General features: G+C 42.9%; 1 protein-coding gene across 2 annotated transcripts in view; it reads left to right on the top strand.

Annotated features, from left to right (window-relative positions):
- MAP3K1 (mitogen-activated protein kinase kinase kinase 1) overlaps positions 1 to 5,957 on the top strand; it is a 109,862-nt gene extending 103,905 nt beyond the window's left edge. The window contains exons 18-20 of one of the 2 annotated variants that reach the window (XM_030566886.1): positions 494 to 636; positions 1,160 to 1,291; positions 2,678 to 5,957. In XM_030566886.1, the coding sequence (XP_030422746.1) occupies positions 494 to 636; positions 1,160 to 1,291; positions 2,678 to 2,827 (425 nt within the window). In that variant the 3' untranslated portion in view covers positions 2,828 to 5,957. The remainder of the gene's footprint in view (positions 1 to 493; positions 637 to 1,159; positions 1,292 to 2,677) is intronic. The other variant, XM_030566887.1, reaches the window with a different exon arrangement.
- Positions 5,958 to 13,989: the final 8,032 nt, after the last annotated feature.

Genomic DNA, 13,989 nt, shown 5'->3' with positions numbered 1-13,989 from the left:
TGTCTGGTGAAAAAAAATTCCCTGCAAACCTCCTACCCACCCCCCCCCCAATTTACATTAATTCTTATTGGGAAATTGAATTCGCTTAACACCATTTAGCATAAAGTGGCATTTTTCAGGAACATGACTACAACATTAAGTGAGGAGTTACTTAGCTGTATAAGGCCTTCACTGAGTTCTAGTCACCGCCATCTTCTAGGGCTGTACTCTGCTTCCTACTCTTACATTTGCCCCACTTCTGAGGCTTCATGCTGCTTTTCAAAAATCTTTTCATCTCACATATTCTCAGGCCACTGTGTGTAATGTTATCGAAGCATAATGGAGACAGATCAGCCACTATTAGACAGTTCTGGGCAGTATTCTGTTCTTAGCTCCTCGTCTCCTTGCTTTCATGGGTTTGTCAGACCATTGGTACTTTTTTAATACAGATAAGTATCTCATTGTGTTTTTGACAGACAGCCAACTAGCAGTGTTTTTGTTATGCTGTTGACAGGTGCCAATTTGCTAATTGACAGCACAGGTCATAGATTAAGAATTGCTGATTTTGGAGCTGCAGCCAGGTTGGCATCAAAGGGAACTGGTGCTGGAGAGTTTCAGGGACAGTTGTTGGGAACTATTGCATTTATGGCACCAGAGGTAAGAAGCCACTTTGAAAATTTTGTCGGGGGGATGTGTGGTAGAGCTTTATGCAAATAATTAATTCAGCCAAATGGTAACAGAAAACTCTTTGAAACAGTATCCATAAGTGAAGCAGGGCTTCATATAACTTCATTGCCATAAAATATGGGAATTATGTAAATATATCATGTTTTGTTGCTATCTTGGTGTTTTCCCTTCCCAGATGGTTGTTCCAGTTACCCTGAGATGGACCACATCTTGACATATTGTTCCTTCATGTAAATGGCCACTGAGCCTTCTTAATTACAGGACACTAATTTTTTGTTTGACCAGGCCCTTTAATTGATGTTATTGTACTTCACACATAGATACAACTTGTCAATATTTATACCCTTATATTTATACCCTTGTTAAGTCACTTAATGCAAAATTATAATTAAAATGCACTTGATTTGGCTTGTATGTGTATAGAATAATGCATGTGTAGTGTTAGTGGCATGGAATTAATTAGCTTACGCCTTGATGTATCTTTCTTTTATAGGTACTGCGGGGCCAGCAATATGGTAGGAGCTGTGATGTATGGAGTGTTGGCTGTGCTATTATAGAAATGGCTTGTGCTAAACCACCTTGGAATGCTGAGAAGCACTCTAATCACCTTGCTTTGATATTTAAGGTGAGATACCTTGTTGTATCATAAACAAGTTAAGCAAATGTTGGCACTTCAGTGCTTGATTTCATGTATAACAGTGTAGATTTTAGGAAGAAATAAGTTACACAGTGAATAATAATTACAATGCTTCCTTTTTATATAAGATTTTTTATTACAAATACTACAGTAATGTACATCTGCTACATTCTAGTTACAAATCATTTTCTCTGTTTTTTTTGAAAAACGATTCACCCCTAAGAATAGCCTCTAGAGAGGAGCACTACCGTAAGATATGAATACACCCATAAATTAGGGAAGCAAAGCAGTAGTGGCGGAGGAGGGACAGCTTAGTGGTTTGAGCATTGGCTTGCTAAACCCAGGGTTGTGAGTTCAGTCCTTGAGGGGGCCATTTAGGGATTGGTCCTGCTATATCCCTCCCCCTAATTCTTATTCAATTTTCAAAAAAAAGCCCTCTAAAAATCTTAATAGAAATAATCTAGTTGAATAGCATGCATAAATGAACGAATAAAATACTTCTATAAAATATGAGCCAGTACAACAGTAATCATGCACAGATTACAATTTACTAGGGTTTGATTAGAATCAATTACCTCTGTTGTTCAAGGGCATACATGAATTGGTTGGTGGTCTCAGTCTAGTTAATGATAGCTATGGGTCTACATCACCACAACCATCATCCTTGTTAACCCTAATTGGCATTCATATAGAGAGGCTATGGATTGAATCAACAGAGTAAACTACACTTCAGACTTGGTGGTTCTGCTTCCAAGTTTTGGTTGAAATGCACTGGCAGGGCACTGTGCATCTGACAAAGTGGGTATTCACCCACGAAAGCTCATGCTCCAATATGTCTGTTAGTCTGTAAGGTGCCACAGGACTCTTTGCTGCTTTCACACATCCAGACTAACACGGCTACCCCTCTGATACTGTGAGGGAGGGTATACTACAGATACCCAACCCTCACCAGATACATAGGCCTCCTTGCCTTATGCCAGTTAAACACAGATAAGTGGTGTTCCAGAATAATGCTTATACAGTATAAGCTTGGCAGGAGAATTTCCCAGTTCTCTGAGCTGATGGGTACGAGGGAGTCTTGTCCTAGAAACAGAATTTAAGAGGATGCAAGGAGAGAACTGAGACTAAGAGTAGCAGCAGAGGACATGAATATTGGGAAAGCAGACATCACAGCTAACTGAGGTCAGGAAAATCCCAAAGTGATGTCAAGCCCAAAGCATTATTTTCTATAATGTAATCACTTGTGTAATTTGTAGAGAAACTGGCTTTGGAAATGAGGAGTTGTCCAGTCAGCCAGCATCTAGTGGAGTAAATGGAGTAAAAAAAAATCAAAACTGTTGATAACTTCTAAAAACATTTTTCTTCTGTCTGTAGATTGCTAGCGCAACTACTGCTCCATCAATCCCCTCACATCTGTCTCCTGGTTTAAGAGACGTGACGCTTCGGTGTTTAGAACTTCAACCTCAGGACAGACCCCCATCACGGGAACTGCTGAAACACCCAGTCTTCCGTACTACATGGTAGCTAATTATGTAAAAATTATGATTTACTGAAGATGCTACTGCCCATCTTGCAGTGCGATTTAGCACCGCAGTATGTATTATTCTACTGGCCTTAATTATTCATCAAGGATTTAAGGCCAGTGGAGGATCTTTACCTAAATATGTGATTGACAAATCGAGATCTTTACCTAAGCTCAGTATGCAACCTTTCACAACTTGTGAAGAAATATGTGAACTGTGCCTTTTCAAAGATCTGGCTCAAGGTGAACAAGAAAACATTTTTCTTTAAATCTGCATGATTGTTTAGCAGATAAGTGATTTTATTTTTTTTTTTGGAGCACTTTTTCAGCAATATTAGCAGCTGAGGGGCTCAGGATCTATTTTAATATTGCAATCACTGTTCCATTTCACATTGTGGTCATAAGCAGAGGGTTCTGCAATTACATTCAGTTTTTCATCACTGGCTAAAAAGGAAATTCTGTATATATTCCTTTTATTTCACAAAGTATGTTCTCTTAGTGGAGTAATACATACAAACATGGATGAATACTTTTAAAACCATATTCTGCCTTCAAAAAATGTGACAAGGCAGCTGTGATTGACTGTGCATTTACTGCTGGCCCTGTAATTTCCTTTTTGAAGTTATGGTTCTATACTTTCATTTTACATTCAGGGAAAGGTGATCTTTAAAACAAACAATCTTCAGAACTAGGTGCAAACTAGATGTCACTGAGTATCTTGCTGATTGAAGAATACAGATTTATTTGAAATCTGGAATAAAAAACTGATAGTTTCAGGCTCTCGTAGTGCAGGTATTTTTTTTTAAAAAGGAAGATTTGTGTGCATAAAAACAACTTGTATCCCCAGATCATGTTTAATGTTAGTTTTTGAGCCTATTTTCATGTAACAATTTCTTTTGGTAAACTGTATAGACACGTTTCATGTCAAGAGCCCTGCCTGTAGCTCCCATTAAAGTCCATGGGAGTTTTTGCCTGTGACTTAAGTGGGAGCAGGACCAGGCTCTGGATTCAAGTCTCTTACTGTGTAACAAAACTGTATTCATGTTCACCACTGATACTAAGTTTTACCTGCTGTTTTCCTTCTGCTATACATCATCTATTTACAGTAGCAACTGATCATGTAATTTGAAAATCTGGTAAAAATATGACCTTACCCTAAAAATAGTCTTGATTTTAACAAGAAATGAACTTGGACTTGAAAAGCAAGTTAAGACAAAATTTGATGTAAAGCTTCACCTGTAGTACAAAACTTGAGTTTTTTAAATGGGTGTTTTCTTTTTTTTAAAAAACGTCTTTTAATGGTTTTAAAGGCAGGTTTTTAGATTCTGATGCATGTAATTCTGAAGGAAAATGGCAGCTGTTCTTTTGCTTTTTAATTGGGGGGTGTCTTTTTAAATCAAGTACTGATTGTGTTTAATCCATTTTTTATTTTTAAATAACTGTTCAAGTTTTAACTCTTCAGAAGCCAGTTGAATTGCTGGACTGAAATCGAATTGGTTATTTTCAAAGACTCAGGACAAACTAAATAAGCTATAGTAGTACATTAAAAATGTACACAGAACATAAATTGGAAGTAAAACAAGTTTAAGATAAGTTTACAGGAATGATAGTGCTCATGCTAATAACGGTTTCATTAGACATGAATGTGTATTTCTTTTTGAAATTTTACATTCCCTTGTTTTGGAAAATTGGCAAACTTTGAAGAGTTAAAAAAAAAAAAAATACCGAAATGTGAAGTTTGGTAGCTCTAACTGTATTGTACTTGACTTTTTCTTTCATTTTTTTTTAACCGCTTAGAATTCTTCATTATTCTAATAAGATTGTTTCCAAGTCTTTCTTATGTGCAAGCTTTAAAGGGTGCACTCTTGCCAAGTCATGTACTGGAAGATCAGTTGTCAGATTAGTACTTTTTCTGGCAGAAATGTATACTGTATACACTGATGAACCTCAGCTAATCAGTATTACTTTGTAGATCACCATGCCTACCACATTTCAAACTCAGACTGCCTCTAGATGTCCAAATGCATATTGTTTGAGTTTGTTTGCATTTCCCTCGGCTTGCTGGTAATTGTGGTGTTTTTAAAATGCAGATGTGATGTAATATTCTTATTTTCTTTGGATCAAAGCTGGACTGAAAATTGTATTGTGTAATTATTTTTGTGTTCTTAATGTTATTTGGTACTTAAGTTGTAAATAACGTCTACTGCTGTTTATTCCAATTTCTACTACCTCAGGTGTCCTATAGATTTTCTTCTACCAAAGTTCACTTTCACAATGAAATTATATTTGCTATGTGACTGATTCCTAAGACTTCCAGGGCTTAAGGGCTAACTTCTATTAGCACCTTATTGTGCAAGCAAATTTTACAGAAATCTCTGGGTTAAGAAAATTTGGCTTCGTTGTATCCTTTGTTATTTTAAATATATCAAGATATTTTAATTAAAAGTTTTTACCCTGTTGAACCAATTTTATAGTATAATTTGTACCTATTTTGGTGTTTTTGTCTTTATAGTAAATAAAAGATTTTGAACAAATGTTGTTACTCTTTATCATAATGCAGCTGTTTTGAATCAAACACTTCTGGCACATTTTCATTGTTTATACACAGATGTGTAGAGCACCTGCTGCTGCTGTGAGGCAAAGAGAGACTTCAGACTTCTTAGAAAGGGTCTTATACTTTTCTCAGCTATTTGACAAAGAATTGAACACTCCAGCTAATCAGCATCACTTATCTTTTTCACTTATCTGACCTTTCCATGACTCTAACTTTTTATATTTTCAAAAATATCCAAACATAGGAAGTTTTTCAATCTCATTCAGTGACTATGCCTGTCATTTTAAAAAAAAATTGAAATACTGCTGTGTTCATCATGACCCCTCATCCAAAAAAGCACTTGCCATGTGTTTCAGTCTGTCTCTGTTCAACAGAGTTACTTATGGTGATGTTGTATGTATAGGTTTAAGTGCTTTGATGAATCAAAGCCTATATTATGGGTCTTATACTGGGAAATATTTAGGTTCTTCCATTACTTCTTTCCCTTTTCCTTTGTTTTTTGTTTTTTAAATAAAATCACTCTCCTAAATTTGAGCTATTATTTTACATATTGATACATTTAAGGTGTTATACTGGTACATGTAAAGAGTGGCAGTAATTCTTTTAAAAGTGCCTATATGAGTTTGTATTACTACAAAAAAATAAAGCTCTTCATTGTCAAATCAGGTGAGTAGAAATTAGTAAATCAGTTCTGGGCTATTATGGTTTTTGTCTCTAGTGAAAGGAAAATGAATCAGCTCTGCTTGCTAGAGCTACAGTGAAATTTGTTGTTTCTGCATTAAAGTAGTAATCATGTCAAACTTCTATTCATACTCAAGTCATGTGAAAATATGTATCCTTAAGGCTTTTCTAATTACTTCCTTGGAAACAGCTCATTATTTTAAAGTGAAAATTAAAGTAAAATCAAATTACAATATTTAAATTTAAACCTGTCTGAAATACATTTGATAGGGACATTGTAAACCATATTTTTAATGTACAAATATTAGTGTATTTATATTCCCCATAGCGATGTCATGGGAACACCAGCAGACAGAACTTGCCTCATTGACAGAACTTGTCAACAGCCATCCTCCATTTAACCAGAAAACCCCCAATGTTAATGGGAAAACAGTCTGAAAAAATAGACTGGAGTCTGAATAGAGAAAAAGTACACAAGACAAGAATTAGAGTTAAATTCTAAAGATCTTATCTCCCTCTTTTGATTTATTATATGCACTATTAAAATCCACAGGACTGGGAGAATTTATCATATTGTAGGCTCTGTTTTAAAGCATAAATGTACAATACACAATATGAATGATTAAAATTTTCCATTTGCTAAAGCAGAGATGGGCAAACTTTTTGGCCTGAGGGCCCCATTGAGTTTCCAAACTTGAATGGAGGGCCGGTTAGGGGAGGCTGTGTCTCCCTAAACTGCCAGGCATGGCCCAGCCCTCGACCCCTATCTGACCCCCCCCCACAGTTTTCGCCCCCTGGGACTCCTATGCCATCCAACCCCCACACACACACACACATCCCCTGACTGCCCCCTGGGACTCCACCCCTGCTCCCTCTCCCTTGACCGCTCCCGGACCCCTTGCCCCTGACTTCCCTCCACCATCCCATCCAACCCCCCCGACTGCCCCCTGCAATCCCATCCAACCCTCCCCTCCTTCCTGACTGCCCCCCCCCCCCGGACGACTGCCCCATTTAACCCCACCCATTGTTCCCTGCCCTCTGACCGCCCCAACCCCTATCCACCCCGACCACCATCCCGAACTCCCCTGGAGTCTTACTGCACTGCCTGGAGCATCGGCAGCTGGCAGCACTACAGCCGCGCCGGCCAGAGCACCGGCTCAGGCCATGGCTCTGCAGCTGCACTGCCCACAGCATGGCACGCTGAGGCTGCGGGGGAGAGGGAGCAGCAGGGGAGGGGCTGGCGGCGAGCCTCCTGGGCCAGGACCTCAGGGGCTTGGCAAGAGGGTCACATGGGCTGTATGTGGCTCGCAGGCCATAGTTTGCCCGCCCCTATGCTAAAGAAATACTCTGGTCTAAAATTCACCTATATTCTGGTCTATGGAATGAGCAAACAGTAGTTTTACTTTTCCTTGTGATGGGTTAGTTGTGCAAAAGACCTTGCCCTAAAGTATTCCTCATTGTTGGGGCTCCCCCAAGACCTTTTCCACTTGGGTCCTCAAGAACTCAATTTGACACTCACGTTCCTTTATTTAACATGCAAAAAGTTATACTGAGTTGTCAGATTCAAGCATTGGGGGGTACATATAGGGCGTACCGCACATCCAAAGTTACATAGCAAACCTTTTTATATACATTTACACGTTACATTTACTATACATTGCATCACATGTTTTGGGATTGGCTTGCTCGCTGTGTGGAACCAATTCCTGTACTGCATGCAGTCTCCATGCACAACTTACTCTTTTCCTCATCTTACATGCCAGGCTTACCTAATCAGTTGTTATCTTGTCCAATGTAAATGGATTCCCTAGGTGTTTCCTCTTACCTTAGCTAATACAGACATCCTGTCTCCAAGCCTACTGACCCATTTACTTATCTTAGGGCTTGTTCGCACTACTACTGAAAGGTTAGTATAATTTATGTTGCTTGGGGGTGAGAATAAGCCACCTCCCTGAGCAACACAAGTTACAGCAACCTAAGCACTGGTATCCACAGCGCTATGTCTGTGATAGAGCTTCTGCCGTTGACACAGCTATCACCTCTTGCAGAGGTAGTTTTATTATGCCAATGGGAGAGCTCTCTCCCACAGCACAGAGCATCTTCACCAGATGTGCTACAGCAGCGCAGTGTAAATTAGCCCTTAGTTAGCCCAGACATTGTGTTTCCAACCTGCTGAACCATTTACCTCCCTAATGCTGTCTCCTCAGAAATGAATGTCCAATTAATCATGTCAATCCAAGCCTACGCTCATCATAAAAGGTCCTTTAGCAAACAATTATTTTAATTACATCTTTTTATGCTCACTGGATATCCGTTCTTGGAATTGGAGCTCCATGAAAGAACAGCTCTCAAATCGTTTTCAACTTACATACCTAATTGCTTAGCCCAACGGAGTAGATAATTTCCCTTAGCTCAGTTTCCTCCGAAGTAGAAGTATTTCCCTAATAAAGCCAGCTACATTCTGTCATTGCTGGGTTTCTCTGTTCCTGGTGCAGTTAAGTCAGGAATCTCTCACAGGCCTCCTCTGCAGGGACAGGAAACTGTGATGGGGGCTTATATGTCCTGTGATATAAGTCCAGGCTGGTATTTTGTTACTGATTTGGTATCTTAAATGTCCTTTTATTTGTATATTAAAGCTTAGGAGTTCAGCTTTTAAGTTTGATAATTGTGAAAGCTTAAAGACTGGGAGATTGGGTGTCATTACATAGACAGTGACAAGGAGTCCTGTGGCACCTTTATAGACTAATAGAATGCATCTGATGAAGTGGGTATTCACCCATGAAAGCTTATGCTCCAATACTTCTGTTAGTCTATCTGGTGCCACAGGACTCTTTGCCACTTTTTACAGATCCAGACTAACACGGCTACCCCACTGATACTTGATTACATAGACAGTCCAGAAGATGGCAGCAAAATAATACTTTTCTCCATCCAGACTGGGTTAATCCCCCTTCTCAGGAAAGACATGCAAGACAGGAGAGCATCAGTGAGAATACAGGGTGGGCAGAGGCATTTTATAAGCACCTTGAGGACATTCAGAACTGAATCCAGGGACAAGCTTTTCTCCTGGTCCCATTGCTTTAACTGGCGTCAATCAAAACAATGCAGACCTTAGGGAAATTCAGCTCCAAACTCTGTGGCTCAGGCCCATCTAGTACTGTTTCCTTCACCTGTGCTCTAAGGTTACTTTCCCTTTCTATACATCCTAAGACCAACACTCTTACACAACACAGAGCACCAGCTTTTTGTGTCCATTTTTTAACATTTACACTTGAAAAAACTCTCGTAACATTCTGCCAAGGGACAGAGAGCAATCCAAGCGTCAGCTGGGGTGGAAAGCAATGCATGGGTATGTCGCACGCCATTTCTGGGTAAGGGAGGTTGCAGGACGTACCTTGCTTCAGCCACCCTAATCATCAGTATCATGATTACAATGGAACAGCGGACATTTGCTGTGGAAGGGACAAATAGCAAAGGACAGCCTGGATAAAGGTGTGATCAGAAGGCAAAAGATCAGCTAATTCTGCTTCATGATCACTGCCTTAGTGATCTGTGGTCCCCCTTGGCACAGCTCATCACTAAAAAGGTAAACATGAAGCAAAAGTTTACATTTTAATGTAGGGATAGTTTCATGTTACCATTATTTTCATATTCTCCTTGTAGGAAACACTAAGAAACCACTCTAATCTGTCTCTGGCCTTGGCTACACTTGGAGGTCTGTAGCGCTGGGAGTTACAGCTGTTTTCGTACAGCTGTGTAGGGAAAGCGCTGCAGTGTGGCCACACTGACAGCTACCAGTGCTGCAGTGTGGCCGCATTTGCAGCGCTGTTGGGAGTGGTGCATTATGGGCAGCTATCCCACAGAGCGCCTTGTTCCATTTTGGCGCCGTGGGTTGTGGGAAGGGGACGGAGGGTGCGGGTCATTCTGCTTCCTGTCCCAACGCCCTGTGATGCATCACTTTACATCCCAAAGTCCCTGTTTTTCCGTCCACGTTTGGTGCCATTGTGACTCTGCCAACGGTTTCTGTGCAGCGCGATTTCTGTGAGAAGTGGAGCCCAAACTGCTGAGGAGTATGCTGACGAGTCTCGCCAGCACATCGCGTTTGGCAGTTGAGCTATTCCTTAAGCTCCAAAGTGATGAGGAGTCCGACGATGATTGCGAGTCGCCTGATGCGTACGACACGACTTTGCTTGTGGCTTTCACGGAAATGCTCAGCACCATGGAACACCGCTTTTGGGCTCGGGAAACAAGCACTGAGTGGTGGGATCACATCGTCATGGAAGTCTGAGATGACGAGCAGTGGCTGCAGAACTTTCAGATGAGAAAAGCCACTTTCATGGGACTCTGTGGTGAGCTCACCCCCACTCTGCGTCGCAAGGACACAAGATTGAGAGCTGCCCTGCCGGTGGAGAAGCGGGTGGCTATTGCAGTCTGGAAGCTGGCAACTCCAGACAGCTACCGATCAGTCGGGAATCAGCTTGGAGTGGGAAAGTCGACCGTTGGAGTAATTTTGATGCAAGTTTGCAGAGCCATTAATCGCATCCTGCTAAGAAGAACCGTGACTCTGCGGAACGTGCAGGATATTGTGGATGGCTTTGCACAAATAGGTTTCCCTAATTGTGGAGGGACGATAGATGGGACGCATATTCCTATTTTGGCACCACGCCACCTAGCATCCGAGTACGTTAATCGGAAGGGGTATTTCTCTATGGTTCTCCAGGCGCTTGTGGATCACCGTGGGCGTTTCATTGACATTAACACAGGCTGGCCTGGAAAGGTGCATGATGCATGCATATTTCGGAACACTGTTCAGGAAGCTGCAGGCAGGGACTTTTTTTCCAGACCAGAAGATCACAGTAGGGGACGTTGAAATGCCCACTGTGATCCTTGGAGACCCCGCTTACCCATTAATGCCTTGGCTCATGAAACTGTATACAGGGAAGCTTGACAGGAGCAAGGACCAGTTCAACTACAGGCTGAGCCAGTGCCGAATGACTGTGGAGTGTGCTTTTGGCCGTTTAAAAGGGCACTGGCGATCTCTGTATGGGAAGCTAGACTTGGGGGAAAGCAGCATCCCTGTGGTTATATCCGCGTGCTGTACCCTCCATAATATTTGTGAAGGGAAGGGTGAAACATTCAGCAAGGCATGGACATCTGAGGTTCAATGCCTGGAGGCTGAATTTGCACAGCCAGAGAGCAGGGCTACTAGAGAGGCCCAGCACAGGGCTTCAAGGATCAGGGATGCCTTGAGGGAGGAATTTGAGGCTGAAAACCACCAGTAATATTTGGTGCCTTGCACGGGAGTGAAGTGCAGTGATTACAATGAAGTAGGATTCTGTTTTTCCTAAGCTGATTTGCAGTGCCTATTTCTTTCCTGGGCTAAGGTATCTTTGACTTTCTGCAATAATAAAGACTGTTTTCAAAGCCAATAATTCATTTATTGAGAAGGAAAATAACTTTATTGACAGACACACAACATTTTGGGAACCTAAAAGGGCAGGGGGGTGGAGTGGGGAACTGTACAGTTACAGGTTTGAATATATCATGTCTGGAGTGCTGTGCAATGACTGCTGCACCTTAGGATGCCTATACTGCATGGTGATGGGGGTTGAGTGCAGAGGGTAAGAGTCGTAGTTCTCAGGACTGGTTGGTGAACGTACAGGTGTTGGAGGGAGCTGGTGGAGGTAAGAACCTGGATGCTGGGGAAGGGGGTTTGGAGCTGACATTGGGGCACAAGGGAAAGAGCTTTGGGATGGGCAGGGGGGGTGGTGCGGTAGTACTCTGCCTGCATGGCTACGAGCACCTGGATAGAGTCCGCTTGGCGCGCCAGGACGCTTATCGGCTGCTTTGTGCTTTTCTTCCTGGCCATTTCGTTTCTCTGGTGGATCCTGCTTTCCCTTTCCCTCCAGTCCTGCAGTTTTTTATTCTCTCTGGCAGAGTGATCCATAACTGTTTGCAGCAGGTCATCTTTGCTTTTTTGTGGCTTCTTCTGCAGGTTTTGAAGTCTTTGAGCTGCTGTTAACACGGGCAGCTGAGAACTCAAGGTCGCTTGTGGAAAGGAAAAAAAGGCAACAGTTAACAGAGGCAGCATTGTTTATATCTCAGATAGTTATTCCCACACAGTGAAGGAGTTTACAGTCTTCACTTTAGCATAATTTTCCCATACCAAAGAGAGCGCACATAACCCACAGGAGCCCCGAAATGGTGAGTAAGGGGGACTGATTGCTTCAGGGCTGTGCTGGGGTTTCTGTGCATTGGGGAAAGCAAACAGCTGCAGGGGGCACCTACACTGAACACTCTCCCAACAGTTTCCACAGGAGTTTATCCTGGAAGATATCTCGCTGCTGTGGGTCACCTGAGAAGAGCGGGAGGGTCTTCTACAGCAATGTGGATTCCGCCCTCGCCCCTATGCAGCTTGCCTGTGTGCAGCAATGGTCCCCCCACCCCTCGCAGCACAGTGGCGCGGATGCGTTAGCCTGACTGGGACAAGGACCACACTGGCTTTCCCTATAAACTTTCACAAGTGCATTGCCCACACTCTGGCTGAAACTTTTGAAGAGATTACCAAGGCCGATTACCACAACGTGATAGACCATATCAATGGGCTATTCCACATCTAGGCAGGCAGGCATGCATGCAGCTCTAACCCTCCCTCCTCTCCCGAAACATTTCCATCCTGAAAATAAAAGCCGCTTACCGGAACCCGCTCCTCTGCTTGTCCTTCAAGTACCGGCTGCTGCAACTGGCTACCTTCCTCCTGGCTTGAGAGGAGCTCCTGGCTACATGCCTCCAGGGACTCTGGGGTGTCTCCCTCCACCCCAGTACCCTCACTCTTGGTTTCCTCCTCCTCCTCCACCTTCACCCTCCGCTCTGAAGTGTCCCTCGTGGTCCTCAGATTGGCGGTGGGGTCATCCCCAAGTATCGCGTCCAGCTCTTTATAAAAACAGCAGGTCGTGGGGGCAGCACCAGAGCGGCGGTTTCCCTCACGGGCTTTGCAATAGGCACTCCGCAGCTCCTTCACTTTAATCCTGCACTGCACAGTGTCCCGGTCATGGCCCCTTTCCAGCCCTTGGTATCTGCCCATAGGTATTGTAATTCCTACAGCTGGAGTGCAGCTGTGACTGCACAGCTTCTTCCCCCCAAACACTGATGAGGTCCAGCAACTCGCCATTGCTCCACGCTGGGGCTCGTTTGGCACGTGGAGGCATGGTCACCTGGAAAGATTCACTGATTGCACTCCACACCTGGCTGAGCAAACAGGAAGGGGATTTTTAAAATTCCCGGGGCATTTAAAGAGCGGGTCACCTGAGGCCAGGGCAGTGGAGTTTGAACTGATGAGCAGAGTGGCTGAGCAGGCATTCTGGGATACCTCCAAATACCTCTGGAGGCCAATAACAGTGCTTTTGGTGGCCACATTGGCGGAGCAGCACTGCATCACCAGCACAGCAGTCGTTATTCCGCAGGCAGAGGTGGAGTACGTGCAGCGCTGTAGCCAGGAAGATACAGCGCTGTATGTATCTTGCAAGTGTGGATGGTGAGTAAGTTGCAGCGCTGTAAAGCCACCAACAGTGCTGCAACTCTCCAGTGTAGCCAAGGCCTCTGATGCTTTCAAGGCAAGATTAGAAGTCCAGTTAAAATCAATATTAAAATTCAACAATACGTGCACGCATTCAGGTTCACTGCTATTCTTTTTGTCATCCACACCACAAATCTAAATTTACTATGAACAGACTTCTGAGACCACTGGCAAATCAGTTAACTTCTCATGAAAACTTTCCCCTGTTTATCCCTAATGTAATTTCATCTCTTTCTCCAAGGTGTTCCCTTTTGTTGGGTGTGTAATTCCTGAAACTACAGAATTTCTCCAAAGTACTTGACGTTTTCCTGTTGTCTGTGAGGGGCCTTTGAGCACTACATAATAATAATATG

The sequence above is a fragment of the Gopherus evgoodei genome, chromosome 6 (genome assembly GCF_007399415.2).
Source record: "Gopherus evgoodei ecotype Sinaloan lineage chromosome 6, rGopEvg1_v1.p, whole genome shotgun sequence".
Classification (NCBI taxonomy): Eukaryota; Metazoa; Chordata; order Testudines; family Testudinidae; genus Gopherus; species Gopherus evgoodei.
Note: the sequence above shows the minus strand (reverse complement) of the source record. Positions and strands in the feature narration are given on the sequence as shown.